We start from the raw sequence: 15,361 nt of genomic DNA, 5'->3' as shown, positions 1-15,361 counted from the left end.
GTATAAAACTGGTGCCACAATAAAGGTATGTTTGAAAATGTTTCTTAAGAGTCCTTAAATAAGCTTTTAACTCATGTCTTTGACTATCATGCAGCCATTTTTTGCAACCAATTTTTATAAGTCACAGTTTATTTGCGAGAGCATGGCTGGCAAAACTGAGTTGTATTTTTCACTCTTTGCAATGACATTCACAGCAAAAAATAAAAAAGCTGCTGTGGTGTCCTATCAGCGTGATGTGACCTGAACTGCAAGCTGCACTCAGCTGAAACACGTGTTAATGAATTTTGTGATGAACAAAGTGAGAAAACTTGATAAAACTGTAAACAGGACTTTCTGTCAACAATGCCTTTCCCTTTTCCAAAAAGACCAGATGTACGGCGGGTACAGCTAATACGTGTCCTATCAATCGGTTCAGCCATCTAAGCTATGGGTCTCTGCAGCTTATTCAGAGTTGCCAGGCACATTTCTGCTATCTCTCTGATCAATGCTCCCCTTGCGTGACCTGTCAGTTTATGAGGAAGGCCATGTTTCGGTCAGTATGCAGCTTCAGAATTTTTTTAACTCAGAATATGAATGAGAGAAACTATAAGAGAAAGAAGCAAATACTGTTGCAGAAAAGCGCAAGAAAACTTATTCAATTAAACTAAATTTACTCGCATTAGTTTAATTGTCCAATATTTCACTTTAAATAACATGTAATTTTGAGATGAAATCACTGTGATAAAAAGGGACTTTGAAATCTGGAAGTGTTTTTCTGTGTTCTGGTTCAAACAGATTGCTTTTGAAAGCCTGTTTTGAAAGGCTGCAGCTATATTTTGAGTATCAAATTGCATGCAAGTGTTTTTCTTAAGATCGGTATCTATGTAATGGTCATGTGAAAACCCACTTCAAAAACTAGAACAGTGAACAAAAGAAACAGAAAAACTGTTATGGGGTAGTTTTTTTGTTTTTGTTTTTTTAAGTTGAAAGCGCAAACTGTTCATTGAAACACTCTGCTCCATTCATGCTGTGTTTCTATGAAGGCTGCATTCACACTGCGAGATAGTGTTAAAGTTAATAACACAAAATAGCTCCCGCAGATAATTTTCACCACCTCTTAAGGAAACTGGGGCACCACTAAGAGTAGTCCGCCTGTACCTGGGAGCAAAAGATAAAGCTTGACAAGGGAAAAAAAGACCTCTACATTTATGTCGTCTCTTTAGTGTGAGGCAGAGCAAACTGTGCACATAGTTTTCCGTGACAGACTTTATGGATACGATTTTCACATTAAGAATAGATTTGCTGTCAGCTGGAGTCAGCTTGCTGCATTGAGCACAACTTACAGTCCACTAAATAAAAACATTCTCCTGAAGTGTCCTTTGTGTTGAACAACACCCAAAAGTTGAGAAAATTTAAAGGGGAATGTCAGGGCAGGGTCCCTGCAAGGTTGGAACACTGAAACCAGAAGTTTACAACTATTATAGGAACACATTGCTCAACAACTTCAAAATCGATCTATAGACGGCGGCATCCGTTATTGCTTCCATAAACGGTACTCTGCTGTGTGACGTCTTTGTTCTTTTTCTGCACAAGCGGTTCACTTTCAGGTCGTAAATTGTTCCACCACAAGATGGATTGCAGGTGAACTTAATTAGTAGTATGAATGACCACGCAAACCCCCCCAAAAATTGGAATTAAGCATCAAGATCTGTTGTATGAACATAGCCTGACTTATCCACTCTGAAGTACTGAATTTAACTTCACACAGTAAAACAAGGTAACTCGTTCTATTTAAACTTCTGGATTCAACTGCATATATAAAGCAATATAGAAAAAATACTTTCAGAGAGCTTACAAGAATGTGTCTCAATGAAATAAAAAGTGATCAAAAAAAATGTCTGCCATTATATGAGGCTCCAAGGTAACCAAACCACAACAGGCAGGTTTCACCAAAAGCTGCTAAATTCAGTTTTTTTGACTCAGAAAATAAAATACTTAAACAATAAATTATTAGTTTATACACAATAAGGCCTGCTTAATGTATTTAACTTTACAGTTGAAGTAGAGCTGGAGGATATGAAGAAAATCTAATATCCTGATATATTTTTGCTATATCACGATACACAATATATATCACGTTATTCTTAAATGAGCTCCAATGTTATTTTAAACTATACTCTTTGCAGGATAATGTCACCCAAGCAAATTTCCACCCCCATTTCCCTGCTAGACATACATGTAAGCTCATATAAAAAGGGATGAAGTATTTTCCTATGAATTATCTACACTAAGACTAGATAGCAAGGTCAGAAATAAGTTTTAACTAAGAAAAAAATAGCGAGGGAGAGAGAAGTAGGTCAGTTATGCTTGACTTTGACAAACAACAAATAGATGTGCTGTGGGAAAAGACCTACACACAAATTGACAGATCAGTAAAGCAGGTGTTTAAATTAGCTAATCAGCCACCGCTGTGTTAGCGTGGCTAATGGCAGCGGTGGCTAATCTACCACAGTGATCTCCTGTTAATAAAAGCAAAATACACATCAAGTCTAAAAGCATAAAACTGTAACAAACTGAATGTTTTGTTCTATGTTAGGGTAATGTTCGAGTGTTTTTAGTGCTGAATCCTGATACATAAATTTGCGTTGTTATCAGTTGCTATAGCAACATGTCTACATACATAGTTTTGAGTTATTTTCCCCATTGCATAGCACTAAATGAATCCTACCTACAGCACCAGGTTTCACTTTAATGGACTACTTTTTTTTTTTTCGAAATAGTTTATTGGTACTTGGAACATATTAAACATGGCATTGCAGGTTATACAGAAATCATTTCTCTTAAATACAACTCGTCAATTACGTTAAACTAAAAGAAGATAAGAACAAGGATATTAAAACAAAATCTCTGTATGTTAAAAGTTGAGCAGGACCGGGGTGACTCCTTACTTTAACGGACTAGTTCTGCGGTGAAATAAATTTGAGGAACAACCTTTTGCGGCAATAGTTTTATAACATTAACTCATTTTGTTCGACATCCTCCATATAAAATTTGAACTACTGCCAGATTATTGATCCAGCGCTATTTCTCTTCGGAACTAGACTCTTCAGTTACTGTCTCCTTCACAACTCACCTCAAACTCTCGCTGTCACCATGTTGTTTGTTTTCTCCACACAGAGTGATTGGTAGAACATTTTCAGGTTGGGAGGGGGAAGGACTAGTGATGCATTCATAGGATATCAGATAAACCATACTCGCAGTGAATTTGACGGCGAAAGTTTATTATCTGAACGACAATTTATACTCAATGGTTACAATATAGCCATTTTAACTACTGTAAATTGAAAATATCGCGATACATCGAGTATACTTGATACATCGCCAAACCCTAAGTTGGAGCATAAGGTTACTGACTTTATAAATATGGTTTGTTCAATTTGAGTGGATTTTTAGATATATCCATCATTCCCAACAAAATAAGTCAAACTTTTTTTTTTCATTTTTCTTATGAAAGCATTTAAACTGCATAAACAAACACAACGAACCAACTAAGTCAAACATTAAGAAACTATCTAGTCAACCATCTCTGAACAAAAGAGAACTAACAAGAAATTGCAACTCAGAGATCCTTTGCAACTCCAACAAAAAAACAAACAATGTCATAATCAAAGTAACCTAAAGCAACAACAAGAAAACATGATCCATGCCTTCTGGAGATCTGTACCTTGCTCAAAAGGACATTTAAATGTTGAGAGAAAATGCAAACGATCAATCTTCATCCCTGTGACAGGTGATTGACCGGTCTACCACCTGAGCCAGAGATCTCTTTAAAACATTCTTTAAATGAAGAAAGGATGGTTCAGCTTAGTGCTGCTCCATCCAGCTGAGGCTGGAAAAAAGTAAAGAAACTCTGTCAAATGAAAAAAAATCCAGCTACTCACCTCAAAAGACCAAAGCCTATTTTCTTGCCCTTCTTTTCTGTTTCCTCTGTCTCTTCTGCTTTCTTCTTCTCCTTTTCTTTCCCTTTCCCTTTATTCTTTTCCTTCTTCTTGGTTTTCTCTTTCTTTTTCTTGTCTTTTTTGGTTTTCTCTTCTGTTTGATCAGCAAGTCCCTGGCGGGACGAACTACTAGCAGGAGTGTCACGGCCTGAACTCAACTCTGAACCTTCATCTGCAGGATTTAACAGGAGGAGAAAAAGACGGAGACAGACGTGAGTGGATTGAAGAACACTGGAAATGGCAGAAAAAGTTGTTAACACTTCAGCAGTTTTGCTCGTATTATGCCCCACATAATCCCACAGAGTGACAAAAAAACAATCAAGGCTATGTAATGGTTACCACAGCAAACATAATAAACAATTCAAAGAAAAACTGATTTGCACTCAAGTTTCTTCACTCCACATCTTGACGGGATATTTATCAACCTCACAGTGAACTAATTAACTCAAAGAAATAAGAACTCAAAGAGGTTCAAAGAATGAACTACAACGCCTCATTAATTCATCAGCAGGCTGAAGCTCTGGCCATGCATAACAATGATCCCTCACACAAACACACAGCAAAACACGCCGACTATTCATCGGACGGAAAAAGATGACCAAACTCAAATTAGATACTTCAAATTGGATCCAATTTTGTGTGGATATTAACTTCAGGTTTAATTACGTAGGCTGTCTGTTTGTAGACTGTAACTGTGTGTGTCATTCATGTGTTTTCCTTGCAGCAGTGTGAAGCAGCGTGAAACTCTGAAAGATTTTAATGACCAAATGTGTGATCCATTTAAATCTAATATCAGTGGTGGGCGCTGCTAACTGGCAAGTTAGTTATGCTAACCCTAAAGCGCTACTCATAAACATTATTTAGCACATATAACACATGTCAAAGACACGACGTGTTATATTTACCTCTACAGGGTAATGAAAATACTGTATAAAAAATAACAATACAGAAAGTTGACTTCACATCATAAAATTGACTTCTCTCAAAATCTTCTACCCTTTCCGACACTAAGGCTCCAAACTGCATCACTTCCTGGTACCCATGCAGATTTTGATATTTTTTGGAGTCAGAGATGTTCAAAGGAAAGCATCTCAGATTATGATTGGATGCTTTGTAAACAAAGACCTGTTAAACAAACAGCCATTGAGAGGAGTCATCCTGGATAAAGAGATGTTAGTTTGTTGCCATAAAAGCTGATCAGATTTTGTGAGTTTGGCTGATGATCTTACAAAAGGAGGAAAACATACAGAGCTAACCATGGCAGAGCTGACAAACTTGGAGCAACATTTGTTTTCAAAGAAATGAATGAACTGGACGATGAACTTGTTTTAGTAGCAACAAAAGAATCTGTAATTTATTACAGCCTTGTAGCTTTGATTGTACTGCTCAATCAAGTATAAATCATTCAACAGTTTCTCATCATCTTGTGCTATTTTTTTTATAGCTTAAACAGTATCTTGTAACAAATGTTGTCGCCACTGCAATGTGGAAGCAAGGGGTCAATTTATTGGTGCTCAGCTCATATGCTTGCTCTCAGTCTGTGTCAACTGTTCTCATTTAGCTCTGTTTTATGTTTAAAGGTTAATAATAATGGTCAGATGTTAGATTATTGGCCAAAGGGGTTTGTATTTTTCCATAAAGCATGAGCTACTCTCTGTTTTTTGCAATTTTGGTTGTAAGCCTAATCTATAGAAATCTCAATATTAAGTGAAACTTTGGTTTTGGAGTCGGTAGTTACTTTTATTACTGGATTATGTGGAAGGAACGTTACAAAATCAATCCTGCTCTTTCCATCCATTTATTCATATATCCATCTACCTATTTACATTTCTTATTTCAAATGAACATTACTCACAAATCTGACCCACATTGTCTTCAATGCGCATCAAAGCATGTAATGGTTGCAATTTCATCACATAAAAAACAAACGTGTTTAAATCGGTGCAGACACGTTACTAAAGCAGCACAAAGCAAGGGTAAAACTGGCTTCTGGTCAGCTGTTCTGAGAAATCCCGCGAATCAAATGATGAAACAAATCTGTGACAGCTCTGTACAGGCTTACTGTAGCTGCAATGCAGAGCCATTCTATTTTTTTTGTTTTAATTTCTGAGCCAAATGAATGCAAAAGGATTTGAGCTGCAGCTGCTGTCTGATTGTATATTGGTATTTTAACTGCTCCCGACCTCAGAGTTTACTTTAACACAGTGCAATGTGTCTGTTGGCTTCAAGTGACTTTTTGGAGTAACTGTATAAGGACTTACAGCATTTATGGGGTGACAGATGGCATCTCAGGAAAAATGTTTTTGTTGGGTTGAAAACCCGGTTACTATGGTTCATTTAAACAAGCTGGAGTGACAAAACTACAAAATACTGATCGACAGTGAGACTTGCAGGTGCTATGCCATTGCCTGCTTGGCTTGCTGATATAAACAGCTCTGGTGACCCTTGTATTAAATGCTCATCTAAATTGAAGTATAAAATATATCTTATTAAAACAAATTTATGTCAGAATCAGATCAGTATTTTCACAAACCATGGGGACCTTTCTGCACTGAAAGTAGTAATATGTGAAGATGTCATGCATTCTGGCATATATAACACAGTGCTGTCCCTGACAATACATTTGGCAGTTTAAAGTTAAACAACAAACACTTCTTTTCAAGAGAAAATAAAATGTGAAATTCAGCAGATGATGCACAATTAAAGTAATTTTAAAACCTACTAAGCTTATCTGACAACAAAGTAACAGTCTATCAGACATGCATAATTGGAAAGAAGAAATAAATACAAAGAATGAAAGATACTCAGTGCTTCACAAAAGTGCACTGTGTCAAATGTCAGCAACTCTGAAAGTGCTGAACAGTTAGAAAGACGGTGACAGATGTGGCCACTGCATGTGTGGTGTTGACATGCCCTATTACTCTTATCCTGTGTGAGCGTAGTGATCTGAAACAGGCCGACTCATTACTGTGGTGGTGACTGATAAGAGTTAGCTGCTAATAATGCAGCTGGGAATTGAATATGTGTTGATGTTTTGAGGCATGAGGCGCCTGCTGCAAGACTCTTGTCACACTTTGTTGGAGAAAATGCGATCCAGGAACGCCTCGCGCGTGGAGGTAAGCTGAGAATGCATCAATCACCGGGTGGAAAAATTCACCTAAAGGCACCAAAGATGAATGCGAGCGATTAGATGCAACATTTAAAGATAGAAATCTCTGTTACTTTGGAAATGGGGACCTATGAAGTACTTTGAAAACGCATCACAGAGAGTGAAGTCGAACAGCTTTTCCCATTGACAGTAAAGTTAAAGAGCAGCAGCAGGGAAGCAACAGTGATTAAATGAATCAGAAGCAAAATAATAATAATTTGAGTAAAATGCATTATATTATTTTCTGTATAATTTACATGTTCTTCATTACTTAGTAAAAAGTTATTTTTACTTGCCTTTTTTTGGCAAAGATAAACTTATTGAAGATAAGTTGCGGGCTGAAGATGTCTCTAAAATCTAGAGTAAAATTTGAACATTTTAATGAAAAAACAGCCTCCAATAGTGAAAAGCATAGTGAAGGGGAGATAGATGAAACTGATCTCAGACAAGGTGGAATTAAATAAAATAAATACAAAAGAAAATCTTGTGCAAACATTGTCTTGCCTAAACAGCTGAAAATGAAATCTCGATTAAACTGTGATTTGATGTGGTAATTTGCAAAGTCTGAAAGAAAAGCTTCCTTCTTTTCTAAATGTCCACGTCACTGTTGGTATGATGTTTTTTAGTTTCAATCTCATGTCAACCGTATTTTTTGCTGATGGATTCACAAAGTTCTAATGATGTGAGTAATAGATCAATAATGATAGAAACATTTCCAAAATACTCATTTTAAGTACCAAAAAATTGCATTATTAGTCGGTTTGTTACAAGCTTTTCTTTTTTTATTGTGACATATTATTATCAAAAAATGTTAATTTTATTAGACATTGTGAGTGATATGTAATTTCAGCATATTAATGCTGAAGGCACATATTACCCAATTATTTAAATTATTATCAAATAATCAACATCAAATAATACTACATTATTAACATTTTATTATCAGCTGTTACTTTCAGGTGACACCATACTTAATAATTTTGTAATATTTACCTGTTTTTAATTTTCATTACCAAACAATTAGTCCACTAATAACATCTAATTAAATGCTGCTCTGTACATTACAGTATCAATTACTCTATGACCAACATCAAACTACAAGCCATTACTACCAATTAATTTTGTAAAATGTTTGTAATTACATATTTTTTATGGGAAAATTACATTTTTACCATCAAAAACTTTTTCACAGTTGACGTCTTAGTACAAGCTGTTATTACAAGGAAATTTTACAGTAATTTTGCTCTTACGTATTGTACAGTGACAATATGTTAATGTAAAATTTATTACATGTTACAAGTTGGTACTACCAGGTTATTATATTTAAATTATTTTGGTAGTTGCATGCTACAACCAAATTGTTACATTTTGTTACTAAACTATAACCTTATTATTACCATGTTGTAATAGAAAGTGATTCCAGTAAATATTGACTGTGGAAGTCCAAAACATTACGTGGCAAAAAACACATATTGCCACATAACTCTTACCATCGTCTTCAGCTGGGCCATCATAGGATTTATCGATAGCTGCCCTGAAGCTCTCATTGCATCCTCTTCCCCTGACCATATTTGGGCGAGGGCGGTGGAAAGGGAGCATTTCGTTTTTCTTGTTGACCTCTGACATGGCCGTCTGGAGGCTCTCCAACGAACTGGACTTCTTCAAACCAAGAGTTGGTCCGAGTTCGACAGGCGTACATGGAGCTGGTGGAAACCAGATACAAGTTGTTACAGAAGTCAAAGAACTCAAATACATTGGGAACAAAAATGCAAATGTTTTGTTTCAGTCTTATGCCATCAAACATCCTTGCAGTATATTGCTCTGATTAAGGTAAACGCATAAGTTGATACTGAAAAGAACATGACATGGCTGAACTCTGGAGAACAGAGAGCAGAAAAAAAGTCTGATGTACTGAAATTTACAGTTGTTGGGGTTTTGATGGATTCCAGGTTGGCTTCACAGTTGTTGCCTTTCTATCCATCATCTCAAGTCTGGTGTAGGGAAAGACGTATTACTAAAGGAGGGAGGGATGAAGCCCAGAGGTTGATGAAGAGCTTTACGATGACAGAAGCATGTTGGAATTATTCACATGATAGAAACCAGACATGTAGTGGAGCTACACTTTCAAATATAAAAAAACACAGTTTATAACGAGTGAAAAAAAAAAATCTTTTTAATTAATAAAATCAAGTTTTGTGGAATGAAGCTAACAAAGAAGGATAAGGGCGACAGGACTGGCACCATGCACCATGTACAACAACTAAGACACTGATGATATCCGAGATAGGGAAAAAATGGGCAGCAGACACAGGGGGAGAGCAAATTAAATTTCCTGCAGGGAATATCACCAGGGAAAACCCTGGTGGCAAAAAGGAGAGAGGAGAAAAATGGAAGACGAAAAGAGGAAAGCTGGGCCAGCTGCCAGCTCAAAATACTAGTAATCCTCTCTCACAAACACACACACACACCACACTTTGGATTCCTTGCTGGCTCTAGCTTGTCGATATGATGCCACTTTGATTCATGATAGCTAAACTTGCATCACTTTAGCTAATGATTCCCTATACACACTGATGGTTGTGTGTGTGTGTGTGCATGTGTGTGTGAGAGAGAGAGAGAGAGAGAGAGCTCTGGGAGTGAAGGAGATGAGATGGCTGATGTGACTTCCACATCTATTTAAACAACCATTAACCATAGAATCGCACAAAGAGTAATAACAAACAGTAAAAGTATGCACATGCATAATGCAGGCCTGCTTCTCAAAGACACGGACAAAGGCCACAGAGTGTGAGGCCCTCATCCATAAACACACTCCACATGTCACTCAGAGGCAGGCTGCTTTATTAAATACCAAAGTGACTTCTAAAGGCAACTGCTATCACCGGGTTTTATTTAAGGGTATCGGAGTAAAAGAGCCTGAATACAAATGCACACTAAACTTTGCTTTTCTCTATAAATCTTTGTAAACAATGTTTTGTTCATTTTTTTTCTTTCCATTTCACATTTATGCATTACATAAACACAATAAAATGCATTGAAATACAAGAAGTAAAATTTGTTATTTGTAATATATGTATGACGTTTTTATTTAAAAAAGGGTTCAGTCCTCAACAGATCAACTGTGAGTAAATTCAAAAATTCCCAGCATATGAACTGACTTCTGCATCTAAATCCAGAGAAGGATTGGGTTTTTCCTCACAGGTCACGTGATGGTAAATCAAACATTTCTTACATTCTGACACACACAGGGAGATCGTTGACCATTCACTCACACTCTCACTCTCACTCAAACATTTCTGCTGTGAGAAGCAGGATTTGTGTCAGAAATGTAATTACTGTGGCGCAACTGCAAGAAGATAGTATTAAGCAGCTTTTAGAGAGAGGGAGGGATGACAAGAAAGACAAGAGTACCAAAATGGTTTTGGGGGAGATCGGCAGAGTCAGAAAGTGGGGTAAAGATCAACAAAACTCTGAAAGATGGGTACAGAAAAGCAGAGACACTGATCCTGGGAATGTACAGATGGGAGTGATAATAGGGCAATGACAAATAGAAAAAAAGGGAAAAGAACAACTACAAACAAAACATAAATTAAACATGAAAAGAAAGCCACAAAGAGAGAGGGAGAGAGAGAGAGAGTGAATGCCAAGTGATCCCAAAGCTACTTTGTTGGCAGAAAAAGCAGTGGGCTACTTTCAAAGTCAAAATTACACCAAGGAGCAGCTTATCAGCAGGCTTCAGCTTACAAAGCCAGCAGACTTACCAACAACCCCAACTTCTGGAGCACTAAACACACGGGGGCCCCAAATAAAGACGTAACTATTTTTATCTCCTTCACTATAAATGTGCAGTAATAAAGAGAGAAGATTGGTGTTTTAGTTGGGATAAAATTCAGCTGCTGTTGCTTTCCCTAGAGTAGAAATCCCTCAGCGTTACAGGCTAATATTTATGAAATACATCACATCCCTTATACAACCCAACCCAGTCGTGGAATGTTCTGAAAGACATATACACAGAATTCCTCACATAATAAACAATGGAACTATGTATTCAGTGTAATGACATGGCTGTTTACTTGAAATGATTTAGGTGTAAATATTTGACCGTTTGCATGTGTGTATCTGCTGTGTAATGATGTCGGATGTGGAGAAGAGTTCCTGCAGTGCTTTCAACTTCCAAACATAAATCAGGTTTGATGTTCCACATGCCCGCATTATAATTGTTGAAGCAACATAACGTATTTAAAAGGTAAAGAGGCTACCAAAAAACTTTCCTTTAAATTACAAATTCTGCTGATTTCAATGAGTTAGATTTCTAGAATCACCCACTTTTAGCTTTTAATTATTGTAGATAAAAGGAAAAAAATGGCCAGAGTAAATTTTTGCCAAAAAAGAACTTTTGAGATTCATTTCACATATTTTCAAGAAAAACACTTCTTCAAGAAGATTCTTCTTCTTGTCATACATTGAAAATAAAAGGACAAATTCCTAACTTTACAATTGAGTCATTTTGCTCAGATTTTGAGAGAGGACTTTAACCAGAAATAGCTACCTTCATTCTTAAACAAGGACCACTTGCTTTTATTGATTTTATTTATTTATATTTTCTCCAGAAAATAACTGATCACACTGATTGAATTCCAAACTGCTAATATTTTAGAAATTCACCTTTTAATTAACAAGTCGACTGCAAAAAATCTACAGCATGTCATGGCTGTTGGGTGCATTGGTTTGCTATTATGCCACCACAGCTAAAAAAAAAAACAACAAAAAATACCATCTATAAATATAAAAAAACAGAAACACCGATTGATCTGGTTAGTGATGTCGGACTGCTATTATTTTGAACACAACTATGCCTGCCAGGTAATTAATCACGATCTCAAAGACCAGAAGAACTGTACATTTATTCTGAAGATATCGACTTCCCTCAAAATATTATCTGACAGTTAATTGAGGGAAACGAATGGCCTTTCTTCCTCTCAAACTTGATATAAAATAGGGTCCAGCACATGTCAGTGATCACTACATAAAACCCAAGAGAGATAAATGACTGTGCCAGCAAGAAACGACAGCACTGACCATCTTCTGATTACTTCTCACCTTTATTAGCTTACTGGGGGAGATGGATAAGGGTCAAAGGCCATTCAATATACAGAGGAGCGGCCAACCCTACGCAGAGAAACAGTAATACATCCGCATGTGATGAACACACAACAAATGCCATGGAAAGAGCACGCAGTCTGAGAATGCTTTCAGGATTGAACACCTGCATGCGCACAGGCCCATAATGTACAGGGGGTGAAATGAAAAACACAACTGCTTAGTTCAGCTGTTTGAATTCTTTATCTAATGTCGGCTGTGAGGAGCTAATGTGTGCCGGAATCGTGTAGTGTTTGACGACACAGGCGAACAAATTGAGCTGCACTCCCTGAGACAAATTAATCCATCAATCCGCATCAGTCCTAACAAGGTGGCTTTCAGGTTAAATCCAAAGCTAAGTCTGCGAGAGCCAGAGAGACCGGGAAACAATGGAAACCAAGACGACACCAGAAAAAAGAAAAAAAAAACAGAGAAAAACGGAGATGCGGAAAGAAATGAAGACACAATCGCAGAAAAGGAGGAAGAAGAAGCGGGACCAGGAGCAAATGCAGCTCTCCAAAGACACAAATCTGGCAGCGCCTCATCAGTGTGTGATGCTTTTCAAAGTCAAACATCCACTGGGGACGGATTCAGACAATAGGCTGCACAGCGTCCCTCAGCATCACATGGACCCCCTGACACATACACACAGAGAGATGTTGTCCGTCCTATAAGCTTCTCTGCCTGTTTGCCAGACGCTAAGCCTGAATGGCGTTGGCAAAGAAAAGAGGGAGTGAGAGCGAGGCAGAGACAGATAGAGCTGTCAGAGGAAGGAAAAACTGAGAATACAGAGCACTACAACAGCAGCAGATGAACACTGCATCCATTTAATGCTGCTTTAAAGCATTATAAAAACTTGGCTAGCATCTACTCACAAGTACAGACACATATTTGAGCAAGTGGGACTGTGTTGGATGAGAAAACACACTTAAGTGCATTAAAGTAACAAGTGAGGCTATTTAAACATGTAAAAAAAACTGGCCATCCTGGTCAGCAATTTGGCAGATTGCTAGACAATTTCAAAAGTAAATATTGTCCAATATTTTCAGAGTTTTCAGTTAAATTCTTGGGCCATTCACTCCTTGCAGTTAAACACAGGGGAACGTTTTTAAGATACCAAAAAAAGAACCTTTTCCGTGAATGATGAACTATGCAGGTGTAGTTTTGTATTGGGAGGTGTAAACATTTTTTACTCCTTAAATATCATATTTTCTGTAAACCTTTAATTAGGAATAATGAATATTTGTTTATAAATACAAAATCTAAAACCCAGTCACTCTTGGTAAATATTGGTGTTATAAAGGGATTGCATTCAAATATACTAATATAAACCTTACTAGAAATACTGATTAAATGTACTGAATGCAATTTTCACAAAACTGATTAGCAGGAAGTCCATGACCTTATTTATCAGTTCCACAGATGTAATAGGCAAGAAAACTTATAGGAAATAGAGAAAAATAAACAGACTTAAAAGTTATGACCCAAAAAGAATAGAAAGTATATCTATGCAGAAGCAGGAGAGAATAAGCTTTAGACGGTCACAACAAAATGTATTTAAGCATTAAAAAAGTGGATTTTGCATGATGAGTCCAAATCCCTTTAAGATTTGAACCGACTCTGAACAAATTATGCCCTGTACTATACTGTAAGAGAATTATCAATCTCTATAAAACCGTCTGAAATTAATGCTTTATTACTCTGAAAGCATGTCTGAAAATCATAAACAAAATGTTATCTGAACTATTTCCCAGGGTACTTTTTGTCTTGTTCACAGGGTTCAAGTTGTCTTCAATGAAACATGATGCTGGTTTAGAAATGAATTTATGAACAGGCAGAGAGAAAGTGAAGTTGTAAAGTTTGCAACACTTTTTGACATAGGTTTCATTCATTGTATTGGCACTGAGATTTCTTAGGGGTGTCTATATTTTATGAAGAAATATGTAGCATCTAAATATGAAGAACATATTTAGAAATTCAAACTTTAATCGTCTTAAGCAATGGAAAGAAAGGAATAACTGGAAACATGAATGTCTTTTCTACTCCAGTTTATTTTTCCACACTTACCCAGACTTGGAAAGTACAAAAAACAAATTAACAATTTTTCCAGCGAATTTAGGACCATGTATGAACCTTGTATTTGTGATTCTGCCAGATATTCATTCCTAACCATTTGGTCTAACAAGAACACATCTTTCACACACTGATTTGAAGGCGTACAAACACCAAGGGGTGCAGAATGTCTTACTCACTCAGAAAAAGAAACACAGCTGCATTTGTTTCACTTATGTCATCTTAGCAGGATTTGTGATGTTCTAGTTGAAAGGATTAAATACAGGGTTCCTGCACAATTTCCATTTCAAAATTACACATTTTTCTAGGCTGGAAGTTTCAGATATTTTAGGTTATTTTGAGACTTGATTTAACTATAATAGCTTATGACTGATGGGGATTTTTATCTCTGTGCTCTCAGCAATAAAAGCTGTATGAATGTGTCTGTGGATTTTCAGTAAGAATCCAAATTTTGTGAGTTTTACTAAAATCGCACAAGAAAAAGTTACTAATCTGATTATCTTGCAATAAAAAGAACTTGATAGTCTAAAAATGTCATTATCTTGAAGTAGCATTCTTTTTTATTAATTTGTTGCATCAAATACAAATTACTGTCCATTTATCTTGAGATAGAGATTTCAACCTTGGTTAAGTTGCTATAATAGTATATTTATAACATTGTCTCAAAATAAAATCTCAAGTGAAAAGAGTTGGATCATAGTCAATATTTTGATGTAAACTTACACCAACATGATGCAATCTTTACCTCTTTGTTTTGAATTCAGGTGCACAATCAGTAATTAGAATATCAACGAAAAGGTTTTATCTTTTTTTGCAATCAAACAAAAAAGGGGAAACTATTATGTTTTAATAATCTATTGTATGGAGAATGAAATATTCCAACCTTTTATTTGTGTTAAATTGATTTCATCCATGTACGATGGGAAAAAGACGGAATCAAACCCACAACTTTCAGATTGCGAGACAACAACTTTTCCCACTGAGCTACAGTCACCCACTCACCCAGCATATAGTTTGTCTGTTT

At 36.5% G+C, this 15,361-nt stretch overlaps 1 protein-coding gene across 5 annotated transcripts in view; it reads right to left on the bottom strand.

Annotated features, from left to right (window-relative positions):
- LOC102234947 (partitioning defective 3 homolog B) overlaps positions 1 to 15,361 on the bottom strand; it is a 211,369-nt gene that overhangs the window by 91,944 nt on the left and 104,064 nt on the right. For all 5 annotated transcript variants that reach the window (XM_023337170.1, XM_014469594.2, XM_023337171.1 and 2 more), the window contains 2 exons: positions 8,616 to 8,828; positions 3,921 to 4,149 (listed from right to left, as the gene is read on the bottom strand). In XM_023337170.1, coding sequence (XP_023192938.1) covers positions 3,921 to 4,149; positions 8,616 to 8,828 — 442 coding nt within the window. The remainder of the gene's footprint in view (positions 1 to 3,920; positions 4,150 to 8,615; positions 8,829 to 15,361) is intronic.

The sequence above is a fragment of the Xiphophorus maculatus genome, chromosome 7 (assembly GCF_002775205.1).
Source record: "Xiphophorus maculatus strain JP 163 A chromosome 7, X_maculatus-5.0-male, whole genome shotgun sequence".
In the NCBI taxonomy this organism is placed as follows: domain Eukaryota; kingdom Metazoa; phylum Chordata; class Actinopteri; order Cyprinodontiformes; family Poeciliidae; genus Xiphophorus; species Xiphophorus maculatus.
The sequence above is the reverse complement of the archived record's forward strand: the minus strand, read 5'-3'. Positions and strand labels throughout refer to the sequence as shown.